Source organism: Condylura cristata, unplaced genomic scaffold, assembly GCF_000260355.1.
Source record: "Condylura cristata isolate star-nosed mole 26May11 unplaced genomic scaffold, ConCri1.0 scaffold00007, whole genome shotgun sequence".
NCBI lineage: Eukaryota > Metazoa > Chordata > Mammalia > Eulipotyphla > Talpidae > Condylura > Condylura cristata.
Genome location: NW_004567108.1, coordinates 34665008 through 34689935, shown reverse-complemented (window position 1 = coordinate 34689935; position 24928 = coordinate 34665008). Strand labels below are relative to the sequence as shown.

The following is a 24928-nucleotide window of genomic DNA, read 5'->3' as shown; positions in this document are numbered from 1 at the left end:
TTCTCAGTGCTGTGCTTTAACCCACTGCGCCACCAGGGAGGGCCTTGACCCTTCTCTTACTGAATTCCTCAGATCTATGGTCAGCTCACAAGTTTTGTCTTTCTCTTAACCTTTTATTCAGTTTCTTCTACTGATACTTGGAAACACCTGATAATTATCTTTTTCTTCTGACTTGTTTTGCTAAGCATAATCCCTTTTACCTCCATCCATGTTGCTGTGAATGGCATGAGTTTATCTTTTTTGATTGCTGATCCATTCTTCTGTTTGGGGGCAGTTAGTTTGTCTCCGTATCTTGACTGTTGTAAATAGTGCCACAATAAAAATAGGAGTGCAGATTTCCTTTTGAATTAGTATTTTTGTGTTCTTTCGGTTGACACTTAGGAGTGTAATTACTGGGTCACATGGCAGAATGTAATTATTGGGTCACATGGTAATTGCTGGTTTTATGAAGAACTTTAATGGTGCTTTTCATAAAGGCTGGACGAGTTAACATTTCCACCAGGAGTGTAAAAAGGTTCTTTTCTCCACATCTTTGGCAGCACTTGTTGTTTCTGGTCTTTTTAAATATGGGATAGCCTTTATGGTTGAAATGTGATCCTTCCCCCCACTTTATTGAGTTTTTATAAAAAATGGATGCTGAATCTTGTGAAGTGCATTTTCTGTATTTTGTTGAAATGATAGGATTTTTTTTGCCCTTTCTTTATGTGGTATAGTAAAGTATTGATTTACGTAAATTGAACTGTCACCCCAGGAATACATCTCACTTGGTGATGGTATATAATGCTTTTAATGTATTGTTGAGTTGAATTTGCTAGTATTTTGTTGAAAAGCTTTCCATGTATGTTCATCAGAGATATTGTTCTATGATTTTTTTTAGATTTACTTCACTGAATTTGGTATAGGGTAATGTTGGCCTCATAATATATACCTAGAACTATTTCCTCTTTGTCAGTTTTGTGGAAGAGTTTGAGAATAGGCATTAATTTTTATTTGAACATTTGGTAGAATTTATTTGTAAAGACATATGATCCTAGATTTAGGTGTTTTTGATTACAGCTTCAATTTCTTCTTGTGACCAGTCCATTCAAATTTTCTATTTTTTCTTAGTTCACTTGACGTAGACTCTATTTTAAAATTTATCTATTTTTGTAGACTATTGAATTTTTGGGCATATTTGTTTATGCCCACATGAGTTTTTGCATCCTTTGGTAATTGTTAATATATCCTCTTTTCCACTTGTGATGCTATTTATTATAGTATCTTTTTAGCTAAAGACTTGCTCATTTTATTTTCAAAGAACCAGCTATTGGTACCATTACCACTTTTTTGTTTCTATTTCATCCATTTCTGCTCTGATTTTTATTACTCTTCTACTAACTTTTGGTTTCATTTATTTTTCAGGTCCTTTAGATGTAAGCTTAATTTGTGTATTTGGGATTTTTTTGTTTGTTTCTTGATTTGAATCTGTAATCTTAGTACCAGACTATCTGTACTAATCTTTTGCTGCATCTCTGAGATTATTTTTCCCATCCCCTTTTTTGCTTGTTTTGCTTTGCATCCCTTAGAACAAAAATAAGGATCACCGAGTCAGTGTTCAACTGCTAAAGAATAACAGCAGGGCATATCTTCAGAGCTTGAATGAAATTATAAGGACTTGGTGCAATACAGTAGATCTTTGGTGGGGGATTATAAGGACTTGTTGATGCAATACAGTAGATCTTTGGTGGGGGTGTGTGTGTATATATACACATGTATATGTACATATTTGTGTGTGTGTGTGTGAGAGAGAGACCTGATGACTTACATTTCTTCTTAATCAGAGTCTTGTAGTCAAATTAACTATACCAACATGATTTAGCTTCAAGCATACACATAAAGTTATCAGTGTTTTTTTTTTTTTTTTTAATTTAAGACCTCAGAATATTCAAGTTTGAATTCAGGTCGTTGGGAAGTGAGTTAACTTGTACTATGCAAGTATGCTACATTTCTACTGTGATCAATCATTAGGAAGATTATTCCTTAGACTATCCTTAGTTTCATCCAATAAAATACAGAGAATACAGAAAAAGCATGCCAGCCAGTTAAATGTTCAATAATGCATGAGTCTTATTCTCGTAACACTGACATCTCAGATTTTGATAACTTACATGTTCATTTTAGTTTATCTCCAGGTATTTTTTATTTTTGCTTTCATTTCCTTACTGACTCAGTGGATGTTCAGAGACCTGTTTAATTTTCATCTTCTTTGTTTTATGATCATGTGAAAGAGTAATTCAAAAGCATATTTTTTAACTTAGAAAGAGTAGTAAGTGAGGGGAAAAGGCAAATGATAGCAAAGTGTACGAAGCAGTAAATACAAATTCCTCTTAGTTTTCTGAGTCCTTCCAGAAACTTTTTTGGGGGGCATGTACAGTTTATATAAAGGAAAGAAAAGGAAAAATTGGTCATTCTTTAGTTTGCTTTATTTCATTTAGTATTTAAAAAGGCATTCTTTCGTAGTTCTACCTCAGTCCTTATTATGGTTGTTTTATATGATAATAATTTAACCAACTGTTTTGATGAACTTGCCATTTTTTTTTTTAACCATACAGCTACTTTGAAATTCTGCTGATCTTCACTGACAAAGTGAAGGTTGTGCAGTTTATTTTCCATCTTCCTAAACCTTTTCCCTCTTACTCTTTTTAAAAGGTAGTAGTGAGTTCCTTTAAAAAGTTCTCCTATTTACTTTTCAGGGCACTGGCACTGGCATTGACATGTAGCTTTTAGTGCAAAGAATTGACATCTAAACTTGGTGTACATTCTTCACTTTGTTATCTATGTTGACTAAAAATAAATGCTTACAGCTTTTTGTTTGCTTTTTACATGTAGTGTCCAGGAGGAGATTATGTGTAGTGTTAGAGGTAGCATCCAGATTAAGCAATATAGGTGTTTGAGAAAGTGGAAATAGGAGAGTAATAGCTCTTTGCAGCACCTGACTATGGAAGGTGGGACAGGAGAGGAGCAGTTCTTAGCATTTTTTTTTTTTATTGATTATCCTCTGAATAAGTTTTAAGTTGGATCTCTATGGTAATGTATTTTTTTTCTTAATCTTCCTAGCCTCCACCAGGCAATGTGAAAATGCCTAATGTACCCAGTACACAGCCAGCTATAATGAAACCAACAGAGGAACATCCAGCTTATACACAGATTGCAAAGGTTAGTCATGTCACATGTGTAAGTTCATATTGGAAATTAGAATATATTTTCTTTCAGAGCAAAATAATTTTTTTTACAGTTGCATTTTTTTTAAAGATTTATTTGTGAATACAGAACTGGGGTACAAGTCAGAGACTCAGGGGTGGTGAGAGGCTTCACCAGAGACAGAGTGGGGAGCAGAACAGGCAGATGGACAAAGTACACTGCTGAGGGGAGCAGCGGGCGGGCCAGGAGAGGTCTGCCACGCCGAGGCCAGGCGGAATCGAACTCATGAGCAAGTGGCTTTAGCTTCTCAGTGCTGTGCTTTAACCCGCTGCGCCACCAGGGAGGGCCCTCAAGTGTCTTTTTAGCTTAATCATTTTTTACTTCATTATTAGACATTTCTGAATTCATACATCATCTTGGTATACCATTTGTATAGTGAAATATTTATTGTTTTGGTCTCATTTTTTAATTCACAATACTTTAGTAATAATGATAGAATCATACATATTTTATTGGGGGAATATGATGGCCAAGCAAGAATAGTGGAAAGAAGTAGGAGTTGGTTAAGAAAACATGAAATAATATAAAAAGATAAGGAATGCCTGGAATCACAAAAAAAGTTAAAATCATTATAACAAATAAAATTTTTGAGTCATCTCATTCTTCTACTGCATATGTTATATGAGATATTATATAATTTTATATTAGGAATCTTATCTAGCATTTAGCCCATTTCATAAGAGCCAACTTAGTTGCCTTTTTCTCTATTTGCTTTTTTCCTCTACTGTTCTCTGTTTCTGTTCTTCTAGCAGCCACCTTAATTTCATTAGCTCTATTACCTTAGGACTCTGACTACTCTTGATGAGACCATTTTTCCTGTCCTAATGTGACCAACACTACCACTGAGGATTTTTGTAACCAAAGGACCAAAATGGGACAGGTATCTCCGTAATACTTTTGAAACTAATCTTCAATGAATTCCTCTATTTTGCAAGAGTATTTGAGTTAGGGTCTGAGCATCATAGAGAAGTAGGATATAGTTTACCCATATTATTTTATACTTCTGACAGTGTTTAATTTCTTTTCTTATAGGAACATGCATTGGCACAAGCTGAACTTCTTAAGCGGCAGGAAGAACTAGAAAGAAAAGCAGCTGAGTTAGATCGTCGAGAACGAGAAATGCAAAACCTCAGTCAGCATGGTACAGCAAATTCTGAATTAAAAATAACTTTTAAACATTTTGAATTAAACCTTCACTAACTTTAGGTTGTTTGATTTGCAGATAAAACCCTGTCTGTTTATCTTCTCTAACAAGGAGATCAGATGCAGCAGATTTTTCATTTGCCATTCCCTAGATCTCTGATCTTGACTGATTTACAGTGTGGTCTTATGATTAGCAAGTGTTAGCTCATCACACAAAAAGTGAATGTGAATATTACAGTTTTGATTTATACTAAGGCTAGAAGCCTTTGATTCTTACTTGGGTCCTCTTCAAGTTTAATAAAGCTTTATGAATTCCTTATATTTGATTTTTTTTTTATTGAGAAAACCTTGGTGTACAGCATTGTATATAATTTAGAGGGAGTGGATCACATATTCAGTTGTATGTCATCACAGCACACCACACCACACCCACCACACACTGAAAGCTCTCCACTGTAGACCAATCTGCCCTTTTCCCATTTTGCTCCTTTTATTTCTCACCCCTCTTGCTTCTTAATTCTACAGTCAGAGTTCTAGGGTTTACTTTGGTCTTGTTCCTTTGTTTAATTTCTCAAACTGCATTTAACTTCTGATTTATTCAGGCCCAGTTTCAAGTTATCTGCCCTTGTCCTCATGAAAATATATCTGTCAAATCACGTTACAAAAATATGTCTGTAGTGACTCCAGGAAACTAGGGGTATTTTCAGAAATAAGTACTGAATTGATTATTTGCTCTGAAGTCTATTTAGACTTTGACTACCAAAAGTATGCCTCTGTCATCCTTTGACAATTTGATACTTTAAGGAAGTCTCTTAGAGAATGCTATTAATTTCTGGGCGAGTTGGGATAAAAGAGCTAGACAATTCATTATTAAGTCTAGAGTAACTATGGAATGACGAGGAGAGGACAACAGTATTATCTGACTTTTTCTTCTCACAGAAAATAAGTCTCAGATCTTGTGTGAATATATTTATCATGGTCCATTTTCTTGTTTGCAGCATCAATAAAAGAATAGATACTAAAGGTTTAATTGAAATCAATGTTTTTGAAATACCTGTAACTATGTCTTAGCATTGACTAATAAATTTCCATGAGAGATGTTTTAGTAAAATAATGTAGAGTGGGAAATTAAGAGTTAGACTTATAGTACTTTTTGTCTGTTATTTCATTTAATTTTCACTACAAGTCTGAAGGTTGGAATAGTTGTTGTCATTTTATGTAGAAAGTCTCCAAGAGGTTCAGTTGTTTACAACCTTTTAGCCAGTAAGTTAACAAGACACTCATGGTTTTACAGCCTTTTTTATTGTATGTTGCCTCTACAATAGTATGATATTCGCATGAGAAATGTATGAATATGAAATTTGAAAAAACTGATAAAACAGTGGAGACACATTGAAAAGCATAAGAAATAATTTGTATTCTTTTTCCTCTGAAAAATTTCCTGGTCTCTGTAAAACATGTAAGATCTAATTTTGAAAAATTGAATGATATATTATCTAAAATGAGATAATGGCCTTTTGATGCCATTTTTACCTTTTATTTTTAATATTTGATGACTTTAATTATACTTTATTTTCCAAATCCTTTTTCAGTCTCATCTCTTCACACAGACACATTTTTACTCCTTTTAGTTTGGGTTTGTTTTCCACTGAGGTCTTGATATTAATAGTTCATCATGACTCTTAGAGTTTTATGGTTTTCTTAGATATGGGTCTTTTGGGTGTTACTTTTTGTTAAGGGATTTCCAAATTTGATTCTTTGGTATTGTTCAAGTCCATAGTTCTTCATGAAGTTAACTGTAGAAAACTGGAAAGATTCAGAAGTTTGTCTTTCTGTTCCACATGGATTAGGGATTAAGTTTAAAGATTTAAGATGTTGAGGAGGAAATAGTACAGTTTTAAAAACTGTATCAACCTCCACATGAGACAGATTGTTGTGGCTTTGAAATTAGTATGTTTTCAAGACAGTCAGAGGATAGGATATTGTTTGTTTGTTTTTCTTTCAGATGTACATAAATCATTCTGCCTAAGCATACATACGTGTGTGTATGTATATAAATTTATGACACTCTGGAAAATTGTTTCTTATGTTTTCTAAAGTGATATTCTAAGCTATATATATTTTAAATGTAAAGTTTGACTTTCAGGTAGGAATGTAGAAAGAAATACAGCATTACATTTGTAAAACACTTATAAATATACAGTCACTTATGAAACCAAAAATATGAATAGCACGTACTTACCCTAATATAAGTAACTTTTTTTTTTCCCCAGGCAGAAAAAATAATTGGCCACCTCTTCCTGACAATTTTCCTGTGGGACCTTGTTTCTATCAGGATTTTTCTGTAGACATTCCTGTAGAATTTCAAAAGACCGTGAAAATTATGTACTACTTGTGGATGTGTGAGTACAGAAAAAATTGTCTTCTCAAGTTTAAATTTTGTTGTCAAAATTTGTGTTTTGGGGACTCACTTATTAAGGATAGCATAGTAAATTGGCCTTTCCTATAGCTTGTTTTGATTTTCAGAGTGAAACATATTTAGGTACTTCAGAATAGCAATATATACTGTAAGCATAGGAAAATGTTTGTATTGAGAACTGGCATTCTTATGGCGAAAGGACTTCTTTATCATGTAATTAAAATTTTGCAGCAATCCTTTTTCCTTTGAAAATGTTACTTAGACAATATTTGAAAAATTATGCTGAATATTTTTATGCAAATGTTTCTATGTTTCTAAGCATTATGACTTGTTAAATGGACATAGAATATTTTAATATAAACTAATTCTCTCATAGATTTTGGGCACAATTTATACTCATTTACAAGTGGTGATGAGTACTTATACTATTTAAAAATACATAATATAGGGTATTTTATTGAGTAGTACATTTATGACATACATTTTAGACTGTGATGCTCACATTGCTTTGAGTATAATTACAGCTCACTAAATAATAAAATATCAAGCTGTTAACAGTTTGCTGTATGTACACAGAATTTCTACTTAGTCTGTTTTGTTTTGATTTCAAACAGTAGTCCCAGCTCATTAATGTAATGTCAGTAGGAAAGGTGGCTGTCACCACTTTTCACGTGTGAATATGCTGTATTTATAGATCATTTGTATTGCATATTCTTGATGGTGAAACCTTGTGTGATTTTACTATGTGGTTAGGGAACCATTTTTTCCCTCCCTTTAAAGGTATGTGATAATTTTCCTCAGTCTCTTAACATTCTTCACATATATGAAGTTACTATGAGAAGTGATTCCTTAGGGATAGTATATTTTTAACTCTTAGTTTTTTTTTTTTTGCACAAAAACTAATGTCAATAGTACTGTATATTTTTAATATTAAAGGTTTTGAATCCTTATAGGTACATGTTAACCAATTCTTACTATTTAATCAATACATTAATTATATGCAGATCATTATATATTTATGTCTATAGATTACTATGAGTAACAAGCAACAATTAGCCTAGCAAATTAGATGTAAGTCTTTTGTGTTACTGAAAAACATTTTTTAGTGGTTGAGATGACGTAGGGAAAAATTTTAGAACTTCTTTTCTTGGAATAGCTCATGCAAGGGAATGTTTGCAACTATAGAATAGACATTATTCACCAATGCCACTACTCACCTCCGCCTTAAAACGAGAATTTTGTAAGGAATAGTAGAGATTGAATGAGACAGATGATTAATTTTGCCTGTTGGTTAACTACTTTACCAATCCTGATTATTTCAAAATAGAATGTTTTTTTTTTTCTTGAGATATATGTGTATGTGTGTTTATATACATATAAAGTTATACGTGTGTTTATATTCAGATAAAGTTATACATGTATATATATATATAAATTTTGAAGTTCTAGGAAAAACGATAACCAAGTGTATTATTTCTAATACTCTTCAGCTAGTATTTCTGTTTTAACTGTAGTCGAAAAAGGCTCCAGATTCTAGTTAGGGTGCTGGTTTGAGGAAGTAGTACTTGGAACAAAATAGGATTTAGTATCGGTTCAGTAGTTTCTGAATTTCATAGATGTTATTTATTATTTTCAAGAAGTTTCAACCTATTTCAGATTTGGGACAGTAATTATGAGTGAGAACATTTATTGAGGATTTACTTTGTGCCAAGAATAGTGCTGATCTCTTTTATATACTGTTTCATTTTAAAATTTTACCACAGTATGAAGTATGTGCACAATATTATCTAGTTTAATAGATAGGGAAACTAAAATTTAGAAAATTTCAGCAATTTGTCCAAAATTATACTGCAAGGTTGTAGTTTGATAACTTGACTTCAGAGTCTAGATTTCCATGTTTAAATGCCTAGAAAGTACCAAAATGGAATGCAGGTTACATCTTAAACCCAAATACATTGAAGCTCTGTCTTCAAAAGTACCTTCACTGAAGCTACTTATTTTATAAATGAACTGAAGCAGTAAGAAATATAACTGGAATGAATTTCAACCTCTTTGAGTGTAGACTTGCATTTTAAAAACAAAGATAGGAGATTATTTTATCAGAAATACAGTAACTATTATAAAGCTGTTTATGTTAGGCATTTAAATTGCAATGCAGAACTTATCAAGAATAATATTATACTGATAGTTGCAAATTTAGATCCACTAATACCAGACTTGAGTGCTTTAGATCTACTAAAACCAGATTTGAGTGCTTTAATAAAGCAAATTGAAATTTTATATTTAACTGCCAAATCACATAAACATAATTGCCCCCCCCTTTTTTTTTTTTGAGTGTTCTTACCTATACTTAGAATTCTTCATGTGGATTGGAGTGGGATTGAATTCAGCAACATAGAATCCTGCATATCACATTACTTTGCCTTTCCATATGGTTTATAATCTGAGTGGACTGATTGTTTTTAAGTAGGTCTCCACAGTTTACTCCTTATTGGGGTAATATAAATGACTTATTATAGTTGTTGGTTAATATAAAAATACAGAACATGTTTTTAATAGAATACATGAAATTGATGTTTTTATCTATATTTGGGAGAATTTTCATGAACTTTAAAATACACATACCCATATATTGTCTTTAAGTGGATTAGAAGATAAATCTTTGTTTTTTTCTGAAGATTGAAAATTGAGTTAAGATGTTCTCAGCAGTTAGCATATTCAGCTATTGGGCTGTTGGAAAAGTCATGACGTCTGCTTTCTGTTTTTCATCAAAAGTGTGTCATGACTTTTCCAACATCCCAGTATTTTAGTCTCTTAAATGTCATTTAATGTTCTAGAATTATTTTTTACTGAGTTTCTTGAATTCTTTTTAAGCCCTAACAGAATGTTTTATTTTGAATAAATTTATTAATAAGCTAGGTTTCAAGACAGAAATACTAATGGGAATAAAATAATTACTAAGAGTCTGTCTTGTGTAATGAAATTTTAGACCTGGAAGATCTCTTGCATTTCTATAATTGAAAATTGAAGGGCACAGACGTTGATTAGCTTCAGTATTACATCAAAATCAAGGTGTTTTCACTTCTTTTGAACTCTTCTAGAATTTGTATATTTATCTAGTTATTAGATGAGACCAAATTTATAGACATCCTATGTTTTTATCTTTCATAAATTAATTTTGATTAGTTAAAGATTAGTTTATTTTAATACATTTGAAAACCCAGTATAATTTTTTTATTTATTAGTGCAAAGTGGAAATTTGTGTGTTTTATTGTAGTGATAATTTACATTGAACATTATTTTAATTTTCCAAAGAATTTCCTATAATTCAGCTTGTAGATAATTTTAAAAAATTCTTCTAAAATAAATTTAGTGCTTTAGCATCACAGTATATTTAAAGGTTTTAGCATATAAGAGAAAGCATTTATGAATGTGCGTATCTGTTTTTATTAACTAAAAAGACAGATCTGCCAGGGCAGAAATTCCAATAGTTAACTTTTTTTTTTTAACATAAATTCAGTCCTCCACCAAAACAACTTTTATCCCCAGACACTATAAAAATGATCAATTGTATGAAGATGAATTAACAACACTTACAGATTAATTATCCAGTCACTGGAAATAGTTATTAGAATTTTTTTAGTCCATTGAGTCTAATTTTACTGCTTAAAAATGTTATGAGTTTGCACAGGGTGCATATCCAGTTTTCTCTGTGTAGTCTACTCTGGGAGTTATGTGCAGCCACAATTTAAAAATAAGGTTTTTTGAATATAGGATCTTTTCCCTTGCAAGTCCTGGTTCGTTTCCTGACAGGCACTGTTCTTCTTGGATCTTGGATCAAGTGCACATCACATGTTTCCTTCTCACAGAGGAAATCCGGAAGGTAGTACTTCTCTGGTTAATTGCCCATGAGAAGAGTTTCAGAAGTTTCTGTACAACAATGCATGCTATAATAAGATTTTTTTTTTCTGGTGTATATACTGTGTTCAAGTCAAATGTGTAATAAATAGCATTGTTTTTGAAAAATACTGAATGGAAACATGGGGTACAATGCATTTGCTCTCAGGAATTATTTTTTCTATTTACAATTTTTTTGAATGAACTCACCAATTGAATATGAATATTTGTTTTTTTCTTTTTTAATTCCACAGTCCATGCTGTAACACTGTTTCTAAATATCTTCGGATGCTTGGCTTGGTTTTGTGTTGATCCTACAAGAGGGGTTGATTTTGGATTGAGTATCCTGTGGTTCTTGCTTTTTACTCCTTGTTCATTTGTCTGTTGGTACAGACCACTTTACGGAGCTTTCAGGTAACATGTGTATACTTTAAGATATGCTCTTTAAAATTTGTGAAGTGAAGAATTCATATTTTAAGAGAAAATTGACAAATTTTCATTTTTTCCCTGTTTTTAACAACTTCAGAAAATGCATTATGTAAAATGCTTTTGTATTTATTTGGTTTTGTAAGTCAAAAAATCCCATTCTTTTCTCATTTGAGAAAAGATCAAACATAAACATGAATGAAGGAAAACTGGGAAGTCTTATGTCTTAATATTTGTAAAAATTCATATTCTACACTACTATACTAAGGAAAATTTTGCTTTTCGTTCTTCCTCAAAAAATGTCATAAATGGTAGTTAATTCTTAAATGAGCCTAGGTAAGGTAAACATACATGTGATATTTAAAGTGAATTACTTTCACCTAGAGTCTTGGTTAACTATTTTCTGTGTAAAATCAGCTTTTGGATTTGAAAAACTACTTAGGCCGTAAGAATAAGTGTAGTACTTTGCATTGTGTATTTTAATCCATAGTTGAAACATTTCCACTAAGTATATGTTATATGGGATATTAAAAGGTGTTGTTAAAAATAGGGTTTGTTAGCTTAAGTTGGGAACAGCTGGATTATATAAAAAAGTTGACCAAATTTCTTTTTAGGATTTCTTAGACTCTTTATAAGCTTAATGTGCTATGTGAGTTTGGCTATGAATACATATTTTTGTGTGTGTGGAACACAAATTGCTAAGCTATTACTTTAAGAAATAAACATTGGAAATGCTGATTTAGGTTGTCCTCTGAAGTCCATATATTTAATCATTTTATCAAATCATTTATTTAAGTAAACTTGCTTATGGATAATGAAAGAAACAGCATTAGGCAGTTAAACACGTGTTTTGCAAATGAAGTATTAGGAAATTGGAGGGTCACATATAGTTAAATATTTTCCATTTAAATATAAAATTTCTTTGATTAACTGGACTTTGCATTATCCCCTTTCCCCCATCACACTCAACTGTGGCATTTGAAACCTAGGTATGTAACTAGATGAGTCAGAAACATGGGGAAAAGATTAAGGAATTTGAGAGAAAAGGTACCATTCAGTAGAAAATAAATTGGTTAAAAATGAGTTGTAGGGAAGAAAATAGGTGAAAAGGTTGAAAGAACTTTTGTATATATTGGAATGTGGAATGTTGGTTATCAGGTAATGGGGAGGGTCTTGGCAGATGTGGGTTGGAAAAAAATAAAAACAACTTATTTACTTGTTGTATGATCTACAAAGAGAGTTCCTTCCCCTCTTTTCTTTGTTACCTAAATTAGACTCATTGTGCTTTTCCATTTTTAATTTTTTGATATCTGTCTCCTCAGCCTATATCTATTTCTGTCATATTACCAATCTATCTAATGATGCTGGTGGGTGAGAATGAGGATATTTTTAAGAGTCGACTGCCCTTTAAAATACAAGATGGTTTAAAGTGCACATGGAACCCAAAAAGGATAGGGGGAAAGGAGACAGACAGAACAGGCAGAGTAGAAGGAAATTAATGTATTTTGGTACATGAACAAAATAAATACATATGCAAAAAAAGTGACCTGAGACTAGAGTATTTCTATTTGAACCATTCTGTATTTAATGTAGCCAAAATAAACTTCTGAAGCCAGATTTCTGACACTTATTACTTAAAGTAATGTGGTTCTTTTTACTTCCTTTCTTTGCCAGATGAAATAAAAATGCTTTGTGGAACAGTTTTACTTCTGACATTATTAATCTGTAGCCCAAGTTCTTAGCTGCATCTCTTAACTCCATCTTAGCTCTTTTATAGTGTATATATAAAAATTGCTAATTATCTTGGTTTCACTGTTCAGAGCAGAACTAAGAATTAACTTTTTATGGGGTAAGTTGATTTAAAATGTATTTTAAGTCATAATATACCTTCTCAGTATGTAACTTTGGCATTTCCTTCTTCAAGATTGCCAAGTATTTCTGTGTTTTAAATCTTTTCTGAGTATCTAGTAAAGTTTGTTAAATATATAATGATGGCAGAAATCTTCCTTAAAGGATATGAAAACCTCAAACCAGGTATATTAGGCATGATTGTATTAAGTATATGGCTTTAAACAGACCTCTTCAGGTTAGTACTATACTTGAGATCAATTGTGAGGGAGGTTATTTATTGCCTTCTGATAAGAACAGGGTCAGATATATGTGGTATTTCATGTTCTGTTTCAAGATTGGAAAGTGTAACACAAGGCTCGCAACATGCTGTGTAATTATCAGAAATCAGATGACTGAAGCTTTTAGGCACATTCACATATTTCTTCTAGGAAGTTTTTATTGAGGGCCTTCCAGGTGGCTCAGTGGGTTGGGGTGCAGCACTATAGGGCTGTCCAGGGCCACTGCAGCACGAGTTCAAGCCCCAGCTGGGAAGGTGAACCACATGGCACAGCAGACTTCTCCTGCCCCACCTATTGCCCCTCTCAACAGCGTATTTTCAGTTTATCCATCTATTCAGTTCCTCACTCTGTCTTTCAGAAGTCTTCTCACCCTGATCCCTGCACCTTTGGCCTGTGCCCCTGTTGTTGTATGCGTAGATGACTTTTTTTTTTTTTTAATTATTACAAAAGTTTATTTTTACATCATTTTGCACATTTTTTTTTCCATCTCGATTGTAATCCCCGCAGGTTTCCCATCACCAAATGATGACTTTAAAAAAAAAAAGTAAGCTTTTTACTTTTTAATCACACCCTGTAATTAAACTGAGTTCTTTAAAAAAAATTTTTACCTCCATTGGCTAATGATACATTTGCCTCTTTAAGTATAACATTACTTAAATACCTATTGTGAATTTTAATTTCTCTATAGATTTTTCTAGAAGCAAAGAAGCATAAGCAGTAAGAAAAACATACCATTTGTTTATTTTAGAATAAACCCAATCATTGCAAACATGCAAGTTAGAAGGGGACATTATGTATTATCAGGTTTTTTTTTAAATGCCCAGTAAATTTTTTTTTTCTTACAGATAGGTGCTAATTCCAATTTTCAGGAGTAACTGTTACTTTGTGGAGGAGTACTTAAAATAACTAGAGGGCAAGTTTATATTTCTAGAATAAAAGTTACATGTATAGCTTATTTCCTTTTCTGCCCTCCTGTTGACTCAGTCTAAGAGTAAATTTAATGCCTCAACTTCTTTTTTTAAAATGTTAACAGTTAACCTTGTTGTAAGAATTTGTTATAAGTTGTCTAATATAATGAATCTATTTTTTAAAAAAATATTTACTCATGCTTACAGAACTGGGGTACAGGCCAGAGGTGTGGTGGGTGAGAGGATTCACCAGAGACAGAGCAGGGAACAGAATGGGCAGATTGACAAAGTACACTGCTGAGGGTCACAGCAGGCTGGTCAGTAGAGGTCTGCCACACCATGTTGGTCACCTCTCTAGCTGGGGATTTAACTCATGCTACAGTGGCTTTGGAGAGCTTGTTAATGTAGTGCTTTAACCCGTTGTGCCACAGGAGAGCCCTATTTTTTATATTAACTCTAAATAATTGTTTTAATTGAATTGTGAAGTACCTTCAGATTGAGGTAAAACAGTTTATAATAGTCTTAGAATTTGTTGAGAAATTTTAATCTAAATTTAAGTGATTATATTCAATAATTGCATAATAAATCATTGTAATAATTACATGTGATAAAGGTAGGCTCTAAGAATAATTTTTTAGTTTGTTATGCATCTGAAGTTTGTTTTCCATTGTTGCCTGGCTTTTATATTGGTATTTCATTAACACATTTATGATTGTGTTCATTTGATTCTTTTAAGAAGGTGTTAATATAAATTAATGATTGCATAGCAGTTGTAAAACAAAGACATACCTTAAGGTTAACTTAATCATTCATTGAATATTGACAATATTCTAGATGGTCAGTAAATGGTAGCTAGAATTAATGTTTTGCCTTTTTATTTCTGTGTGTTTTGTCCACTGGTGCCACAGTCTGAGCTAGAGGAAACCATAGTAAATACTAAGGTGTTGATCCTTTGTATTGCCAGACAAGAAAACTTTTGAACAAGATAGTCCTATAATCTCATTTTTAAAACAGGTTTTTGTATGGATATGTTTTGTTAATAATAAATTGGGTTATTGGAACAGTCATGTGTTTTTTCTGTTTTTAATTTGTATTACATATTCATTTATACTACATATTACATAAAACTAGTTATGTACTTTTTTCCTTGGGATAAAATTAGTTACAACTGTGTAGGTTCGAGGATTACATTTTCTTATTACACTGGATAACAAATGTTCGTTTACAATCTACCACCAACCAGTGCAGTTGTCTCTAACCATCCCTTCCCGCCTTTCTCCTCTAGTAACCACCGTTCTGTTGTTAAGACTGGTGGTTTTGTTTTCCTTATATTCCACAAATGAGTGAAATCATAGTGGTTTGTCTTTCTCTTTCTGACTTATTGCACTTAACATAGTCCCTTTACAATCTGCCCATATTTTTGAAAATGGTGAGATTTTATCTTCTAGATGATAGTATTCCATTCAAGTATGTATCACATCTAATTAATACACTCATCTGTCATTGGGCACTTAAGTTGTTTCCAACTTCCTGTTGTAAAGAGTGCTACAATGATAAGTGCATACAGTCTCTTCAAGTTGGTGTTTTGAAATTTTTCGGCATAATTAAAAAAAATGCCTTTCTTGCATCATTTCTCAGATTCTACTAAAGTAGAAGATGCACTGCCAAAATGAGAAAGTAAACAAGACAAACATGAGATTCAGAAAATAAGGTCTCTGACAGAAGAGAGGAAGGACCAGTTTATTCCCACGATAATTTTGAAAAGAGGTATAAGATGACTAGTTTGGTGGTTATCCCAGTGCTTACTCAGTTCAGAGTTGAGCAGGTCAGAAGACTAAGAGAAACAGCTTCAGGAAGCTATACATGTTATTACTTTTAATAACTTTAAATGTGTTAAGAACAGATTTACACAAATTAGAGATTAGTAAAAATAGATAAGTGCATATAAAAAATGGTAAGTTATTCAGGGAAGTCTGAAATGACTGTAGAATAATTAGAAACCTTATTGTAGTATACTACATGTCTAACCTTTGAATATTGACATAACCATAAGTGAACAGTATTACTATTCTAACCAAAATTACAACTACATTTGAAAGGTGAGGAAACAAAAACTGTTTGTGTGTAAGGTGGAATGAAAGTAAGGAAGAATTTAAAGGAAAACTAATCCTTAGATATAGAATAGTAACATTAGTTGTAAGAAGTAGTGGTATAAATATTCTGTTATGAAGTGCCCAATTAAGAGTTAAAAATAGTTAATCTAGGGAATGGCAAGAGATGATGGGAGAGTTGTGGGTATGTTGGATTTCAAAATAGGTATGTAGAAGAGCTATTTGACTCTTTTGCACATAAAATTTTATATTATAAAAATACAACTTTTGAAAAATATTAGCTGTTAAGTGAAGTGGAAGTTCTTTGAGCAGTATCTGACTATCCTTCATAAACTAGGAAACTATAGCCAGGCCATTTCATTGATGTGCAACTGATGTCAATTTTGGGATGGTTTATTTTTCTTGGAAAAAAATTTTCAGTGATATTTCCTACCTTCCTACACAGAATTAATTCAGCTGCTGGTGCTCTCAGAATTTGTACATTGTCCTGATATTCATAATGTGAAGGTTCAATGTGAATGAATACGAATCTCCTGCTTTTAGTATGATTGTGCTTAGTTGACACTGGTGTCCTGGTTTTAGAATTCTTTTTGTTTAATATCTTCAGAAAGTGCCTTGGCTTCTGCCTTGATTATAGAATGCCATCTTCCCTGTAGGAATGCATGGCAAAAATTTGGGGATCAATTGGATTTTCAATTAGTCTTCCTTTTGTTACCCTACATGTTGATTTGAAGAGGCATCATGTGTTTGTTTCTTCTATTGTGTGTTTCTTTTCAATTTTAAGCTTCCTTATGGTTCAAGCCATTAGCATGTTTTTCAGCTGTTCGCCAAATAAAAGCAAGCTCTAAGTTTAGTTTTTGAAACAGTTGGCAACAAGAAACTCAATATTTATTGCACATGAGAAAAGATAATACAAAGAAAGAATTTTTTTTTTTAAGTCACATTCTGAGATGGATAAGTTTATTTAAATCAGTATAAATAGGGGGTCATTGCCTTTTAGTGCATAAAGGTAATTTGATATTAGTAATGAAGTAAAATTTTCAGCTTACTTAATAAGTTGTTTTGGTCCATAATCCAGGGCCATATATTTTTTGCTGCTTATCCTTTTATTGCAAATAAGTAGTAATACAAATCTATTAAATTAAACTTAATTTAAATTAAATTAAGATAGTTTTGAATTAAAAAACATGTAAACAAAGTTGGGGGAGTAAGGTATTTCAAAGTACATAATTAAATACTTCAGTTATTTGTAATGTAAGTAGTACTACAAAGTATTAATTAATACTGAACTTTTGACAGAAAGCATGAGAAATAGCTTTCGATAAAATGTGTTACAGATGTTTCAGAACTCCAGTTGTAGTATGGCTCAGTATTAGGTCTCTAGAGAAGTGTGTTATAGAGGTGTATTTGTAGAAAGCATTATTTCCTTAGTTTTCTGTTTATAAGAGCTTAGCCTTGTGTATTATGTAGAAGACAGTTTAATTGCAACTTAGGATCTAAACAGTGTTGACTTTTATTTTCCTTTATTTAGTTTTGTTCAGTGCTTAACTGACTTCAGCTATTCATGGTTCCTAAATTGAATGACAATTCACTTACAAGATTTTACTTATCTCTCAAGAAAATCTTTGACTAATAAAGTAAAAGTGTTAGTAAATTGCAGCTCTAATTCTCTTACTAGCTAGGGTAATGGAGTACTTTATTATATCTTTCCCAATTCTTTAATAGGGAGTATTTTAAAGAACCTAAGTTATTACAAATAAAAATTTATAGTCTCTTAAGAAATACTACATTGAGCATTGTGGTTAATTTAGTTTAGATATAGTATCCTATTGATTGATAATTAGCTGTCTTGAACAAGCTAGTGTTGAAATTCTGTCCTAGAGTTATCTTCATCATGGTTCACAACACTAGCTTTACAGCTACACAGATATGCCTTGACATTTCTGTTACCAGCTATGTATCTGGATCACTTAACTGCTCTAAATATGTATATTAGTCAGTAAATTAGCATCATTATTAGTGCTAACCTTGTGGGGTTATTGTAAGGACAAAATAAGGACAAAATGGATAATACTTTTGTCTATCATGGTCCCTGGCATATAGTGCTCAACAAATGTTAACTATGGAGGATCCAAAGCTTTAATCAAGGTGGTGGTCTGGTTTTAAAACTGTCCAAGTTCTGGGGCCCTCCCTGGTGGCGCAGCAGGTTAAAGCACAGCACTAAGAATCTAAAGCCATTTCAGCATGAGTTGGATCCCCGCCCCGGAGGTGACCCACATGGCGTGGCAGACCTCTCCTGAACCGCCTGCTGCTCCCCTCAGCAGTGTAATTCATCAGTCAGCCTGTTCTGTTCCCCCTCTGTCTCTGGTGAATCCTCTCACCTCCCCTGCACCTCTCGTCTGTTCCCCAGTTCTGTATGAATAAATAAATCTTTAACAAAAAAAACTGTCCAGGTTTTAAATTTTGTTACATGGAATTTTTCATCTTGCCCCTCTGCTTTAGCAAAACAAACATATATATATATATATATATATATATATTAGTGAAAATAAAAAATTCAGGGTCTCTAACCCAGTCCTGTGTTTGTTTAGACTAGTAAGTAGTTAATATTTTTACATCAGACTCCATTATCTAAAATTTAAAGTTGCTACGTCAATTTAATGCAGTGCTCTTCAAGAAGCCAATGATAATCTTTCAGGAAGTAGAACAATTACAAAATTTGTATGAAACTACATAAGACATTGAATAGTCAAAGTAATCTTTTTAAAGATTTATTTATGCATATAGAATGGGGTACAGGCTAGAGGTGTACGGGTGGTGAGAGGCTTCACCAGAGACAGAGTGGGGAGTAGAACAGGGCGACTGACAAGTACACTGCTGAGGGGAGCAGAGGGTGGGTCAGGATACCCATGTGGGTCACCTCCTGAGTAGGGATCAAATTCATGCTGAAGTGGCTTTAGCTTTTTAGTGCTGTGCTTTAACCCGCTGCGCTACCAGGGTGGGCCCTAGTCAAAGAAATCTTGAGAACAAAAAAGAAGGAAAAAATGGGAGGTGTCATGCTCTCTGACTTCAAATGATCTACAAAATGACAGTAACTAAAGTATAGTATTGGAACAAAAACAGACATTCAGAACAGTGTAATGGAATTGAGAACTCAGAAATATACATACAAAGAAACCAAGAACACACTATTGTAAAAGGAAAAACCTCTTCAATAAATGATATTAAGAAACCTGTTTAGCCATAGCAGAAAAAGAAATGAAGCCAGATAATTATTTCAATACAAAATTATTAGGGGAAAAATGGAAATTGTTTAGATTATCTTGCAACCCAAAATAACTAAGACAAGGAAAACCACTTGTGTTGTTAAATTACTTTTTTATTATTTATTTTTATTAAATTTCATGTACTACTTAGTTCTTGTAGTACTACTTGGTTCTTGTAGTAGTAATAAAATTACCAGCCATGTCCCAGAAAATTTCAGGATCTTTGCTACTTCTAAAGCAGAACATTTCTGTGAGCAAAACTGTTTTTGTCTGATACTATACTAGAATAACAGAGGTACCAGCAGGTATCATTTAGTGATCAGTTATTGTGTGCTCGTACATTTATTAGTTCATTCATAAAAGTAAATTCCATTGTTATTATTCAGATACAAATCTCAGGTTTAGATATTGTTGGAAATAACAGTTGTATGTGAGAGAATCTGAAATCAAATCCAAATCTGTTTTTAAAGGTTGATGCTCTTAACTAGTATGCTGAGTTATCAAGGGATAAATGGTTTAGTATTTTAATTTGTGCCTCCTTATCATGTTTAACTAAAATTTGTTACCTCTTTGAAATTATGAAATAAGGTCTTTCCTGCTTGCCCAGATTACAGTGATTTTTATCTCTAATATTGGTATCTAATGTGAAATTAACTTTGTAATAAACTGTTTTGAGCTTTATTATAATTTAGGGGAGAACTTTTTAAAATTTAAGGTGTGTTGTAAATTTGGCAGTATATTTTGTTTGAATACAGTAAGCTAGAAATAATTTATTTTAGATTTATATTTTCAATTTTAACCTTTCAATCCTGGAAGGAAGAGGATGGCAAATAGTAAGGAGCTTTCACTGTTCTTAAATTTTGTTCTGGTGAGGAAATAGATCACTTAAGTGAATTATCATGAATAAGTGTTTACTCTACCATAAAGTTTCCCCTATATTTTTACTCATTCTTCTTTGGCTTTGGATGACTATGTATAAGCTAGGTTATTTAAATTGCTTGCTTCTTGATCTCTTTAAATGCATCAAACCTACCACCTTTGGTTCTAGATGCCAGCAGTAATCTTTCTATATACCTGATATTTTTTCTCCTGGACCTTTTCTGATTCTGACTTAGGTATAGTCCCCCACCAAGGAGACTCTCCCCTCCCCAAAGCTCCTCAGCATTTCCTGGCTTTTCCCACAAGTATCTCAAATGAATTTAGTTCATTGACAACTGTACTGTCACAGTTTTTAAATTTATGCTATTTGGTAACTGGGAAATTATATTTAATATGCTTTTTAGCATTGTGAATAACTAGGTTTTTACATACAAATTCTTAATAAATCTTAGGTTTTTGGCAAGAAATATAACCCCATCTGATAAAATTATTTTCATAGAAGAGTGAAATTTACTTAATATTTTGATGTAGAGAACCACATTTTCTGTGACAATACAGTTAATAAGTTTATCTTTTTGAAAACTGAATTTTGCTGACTTTTTGTTTGTAATAATTTGGGCAGATTAGTTACTGTGAGATTTGTGTATGCTCCTGGAGATAAGAATCCAGATAATTAAGTAACTGCTAATATGTGGAATTTATATTTTGGAGAACTTTGAAGTATTTTAAAATAATACTGTATATTACCAGGGCAAGTATACCATAAAATGAATTTTACAATCTTTTTGTTCAGAGCGGAAAAGTTGGTTAATCAAACAAGGTAAAACAAATCTATTACGAAATATATTTAGCCTGTTTCAGAGAGTAAAAGACAAAATGGGGCTTTGAAGTTTCCTTTGATCAATTTAGTAGTATGCTAAGTATATATGTACTAACTAAAGTGCTATATATGTACTAACTGTATAAAACAGTGAACCAATTTTAACATTCTTCCATTTGTATTTGATAGCAACATTTTATGATTATTTTCTTTTTCTGTATTAAAACATTTTCTGTGCATTATAATAAGTTTCTTAGCTCAAGATTATTACTAGGCAGTTTCAACTTCTATTATAAATCTAAGTTTGGAATTAAATCCACATTAGGAAATAAAAATAGCTTTTATGAGGCATAATAAGTCTATGAATGAAATTTTTTTCAGGGTATATATTTCAAATATAATTATCAACATTTTTATAATGTTTTCTTGGTACACAAAAAAATAAAGTTCAGCAAGAATTAAAAAACATTTGTTAGTCTTTATTCTTTACCAAAACAGTAGGAAAATAGGAATATATTTTAGAAATACCTGCTTCAAAACAGCAATAAAACACTTTGGCTTTTGTTTTTCTCTTATGTTATGAGATTTAATAAGTTGAAATGTGACAGGCTTTGAAAAATGTTTTGTGGTTCAGTAGTCACTGCTAAATAGAAAATGCAGTAAATTTAGGATAATTAAAAATGTTAACAACATTTTTAATAAATTATGTTAAAAGACATTATGTGATGATCAAGGAATTCAAAGTAGATCATTAATTAGTTCAATTCACTATATTCCAAACTGAAATAGAAGGCCAACATATTTTATTTGGGGTGTAGTGAAAGCATTTGACAAAATTTAAAACTCACTTCCATGATAAAAACATAAGAAATTAATGGAAGCAATTTTCCTCAACTTGATAAAGGAGATCTTTGAAAAAATTTTAGTTAACTACTTAACACTTTATGGTCAAAGGAAAGCTTTCTGCTTAGGATCAAGTATAAGATACTTTCTTACTGCTTCTATTAGAGTAGAGGCTTTTTCTAGTACTGATAGGCAAGAAAAGAAAGAGAACTCTTAGTCACCAACTATGTGATCATCTACACAGAAAATATAAACAAAGATACCTTGTTAAAGGATTGGAAGATTTATTATTATGATAAATCTCAAAATGGATCTATAGGTGCAATGCAGTCTCAATCAAAATCCTGGGAAACATTTGTGGAAATTACAAGGAGTTCTAATTAGTACATAGAAATGTAAAGCATTTACAGTTTTGAAAAAAGCTGACTTTTTTTTTGAAGACTAACATTACCTAATTTGAAGACTTACTAGAAATTTTGTAATATATGTGGCATCATCATAAAGATAGACAACTTGAACAATGGGAGATAATAAAGTGTTCAGAAATAAACTCACTGATAAATAATTACTCACTTTTGGGGAAAAAAAAGTAATGCAGTAAGTACAGAAAAGCCAGCGTTTCAAGAAATGATACTGGCGTAATTGGATATTTTATGGGAAAAGGAAAAAACCTTAATCCATACATCATACTTTAAAAATTAACTCAAGAAGGAAAACAGACTTAAATGTAAAGTTGGAAGAGAAAGGCAAGAAAATATTTGTGTCCCTACCTTTCACAAAGGTTTATTATTTAAAAGACACACTTAAAAGAATTATCTAGTAAGGTAATTTTATACCTAGAATACACAAAAACTCAAAATTCAGAAATTGGGGAGAAAACCCTTAAATCCTTAAATGATTTTAACATTTTACTAAGGAAAATAGATAACAAAAAGCATATGAAAATATGCTCAGCTCTATTCGTAGGAAAATGCAGATTAAAACAAAATGAGATGCTACTGTATAAGTTGTTAAAATGGCTAAAATTTACAATATTGACCTTAGTGAGACATGGAGGAACTCAAATACCTATATACTGCTACTGGAAATATAAAATGTAATAGTTCTTTGGAAAACAGTTTTGCAGTTTCTTGAAAAGCTGAACGTATACCTACAGTGTGGTCTAGCCATTCCACTTCTGGATAAGTAAATCCAAGAGGAAAGGAAATTTGTGTTCATATGAAGAAATTAACATATAAATGTTGATAGCAGCTTTGTCAATTAAATGTCAATTTTTTTTTGTAATTTAGCTATACAATGCATTACTTTTTAGCAATGAAAAGGAATGGACATTTGATGAATGCTGAGTGAAGAAAAGTGACAAGAAAGAGTATATACAGTATAATCCCATTTATATAAAATTCTAAACTATGAAAACAAAAGTGATAAAATTAGTGGCAGGGTGGAAAGGGAAGGATTATCCAGATGCATCAGGAAACTTTTGAGATATGTTCACTATCTTAATTGGAAAAAGTTCATATATATATTACAGAGCAGAGCAAACCAAAAAATGAAATTATATATTTTTGTTGTACACTAATTCAGTGAAACTTTCATTTTTTAAAAAAAGGAATGCCTTTTTTTCTTTTTAAATAAAGGAAGGATTCACATATATTATTACTTAAAATATATTTTTTAATGCTCTGATTTTCTCTGGTACTTAAAATTTTTATTTTAAATATTTTAATTTTTAGTGTTTGTGAATCAGCCTGCATATGAATGTAAAGGCATTGCAAAAAATGACACACTCATTTTTCACTCACTGTGGTTCTTCCTGCCTCCCCCCTTTAGGAGTGACAGTTCGTTCAGATTCTTTGTATTCTTTTTCGTCTATATTTGTCAGTTTGCTGTACATGTACTCCAGGCTGCAGGATTTCATAACTGGGGTAACTGGTAAGTCACTTAATTACTCTAGCTTAAATCTCATGTAGTATATTTATATAATTTTGACTTCTTAAAATAGTTAACATATAAGAGCCAGCTTGGCAAAAGTAAATAAATAAAAGTAAAATTAATAAAATGCAATTAAACATTTCCTAAGGCTAATATTTGGACAAGTCATTTCATTTGCAAATCATATTCCCATTAAAAAAAACACACACATAACTAGCTTAAATAAAATGTGTATAGAAGGGCCAAGGATTTTGGAAGGGGGAGAGAAGAACCTCTAGGATTTTAAGGAAAAGGTACACAGGCACATGGTCATATGGTTTTAAAAGGTAGAACCACACTACATGTACATGTATATCCATAAACAGTGTATTCATTCTTACTTAGCATGACAAGAATGCTCATTGAATGGGGGATCCTTTGAAACAGACTGTCTAGACTCACACCAATAAGTGATAGAAGATTTATTTTTGCTTCATATGCTCTGGGTCAAAATAACTTTGAGTGGAAGAGTACATATCTCTAGTTGAGCTGTCTACAGCTGAATTCTTAGGTTCTGAAAGCATGTAGGCAACTTTGCTGTGTGGTGTGCTTCTGAAAATGAGCAGATAACTGAAGATTGTCAAACACTTAAATTTGGTCTGCTATTATTGGATTAATGACTGTCAGACAGCAGTAGCTTTATGGATCTTCTAGTGAGCATACACACTCACACAGTATTTACATAGGTATTTTAAATCTTTTCAAGGAAAAAGTTTAATTACTGTGAATAGTGCACATTTGAAGGAAAGGAAATATTTAATTTAAAAAATACTCTGCTTATATTAACAGCACACTTTTTAAATTATGAAATTGAAGTAATTTCTTTCGCTTTTAAGTTCAAATTTATAAAAAAAAAAAAGTTAAAGTGAGCACAAC

General features: G+C 32.0%; 1 protein-coding gene across 2 annotated transcripts in view; it reads left to right on the top strand.

Annotated features, from left to right (window-relative positions):
• The window catches only part of SCAMP1 (secretory carrier membrane protein 1), an 84892-nt gene that overhangs the window by 45517 nt on the left and 14447 nt on the right, over positions 1 to 24928 (top strand). For both annotated transcript variants that reach the window (XM_004678185.2, XM_004678184.2), the window contains 5 exons: positions 3097 to 3195; positions 4273 to 4381; positions 6657 to 6785; positions 10954 to 11113; positions 23912 to 24013. In XM_004678185.2, coding sequence (XP_004678242.1) covers positions 3097 to 3195; positions 4273 to 4381; positions 6657 to 6785; positions 10954 to 11113; positions 23912 to 24013 — 599 coding nt within the window. The remainder of the gene's footprint in view (positions 1 to 3096; positions 3196 to 4272; positions 4382 to 6656; positions 6786 to 10953; positions 11114 to 23911; positions 24014 to 24928) is intronic.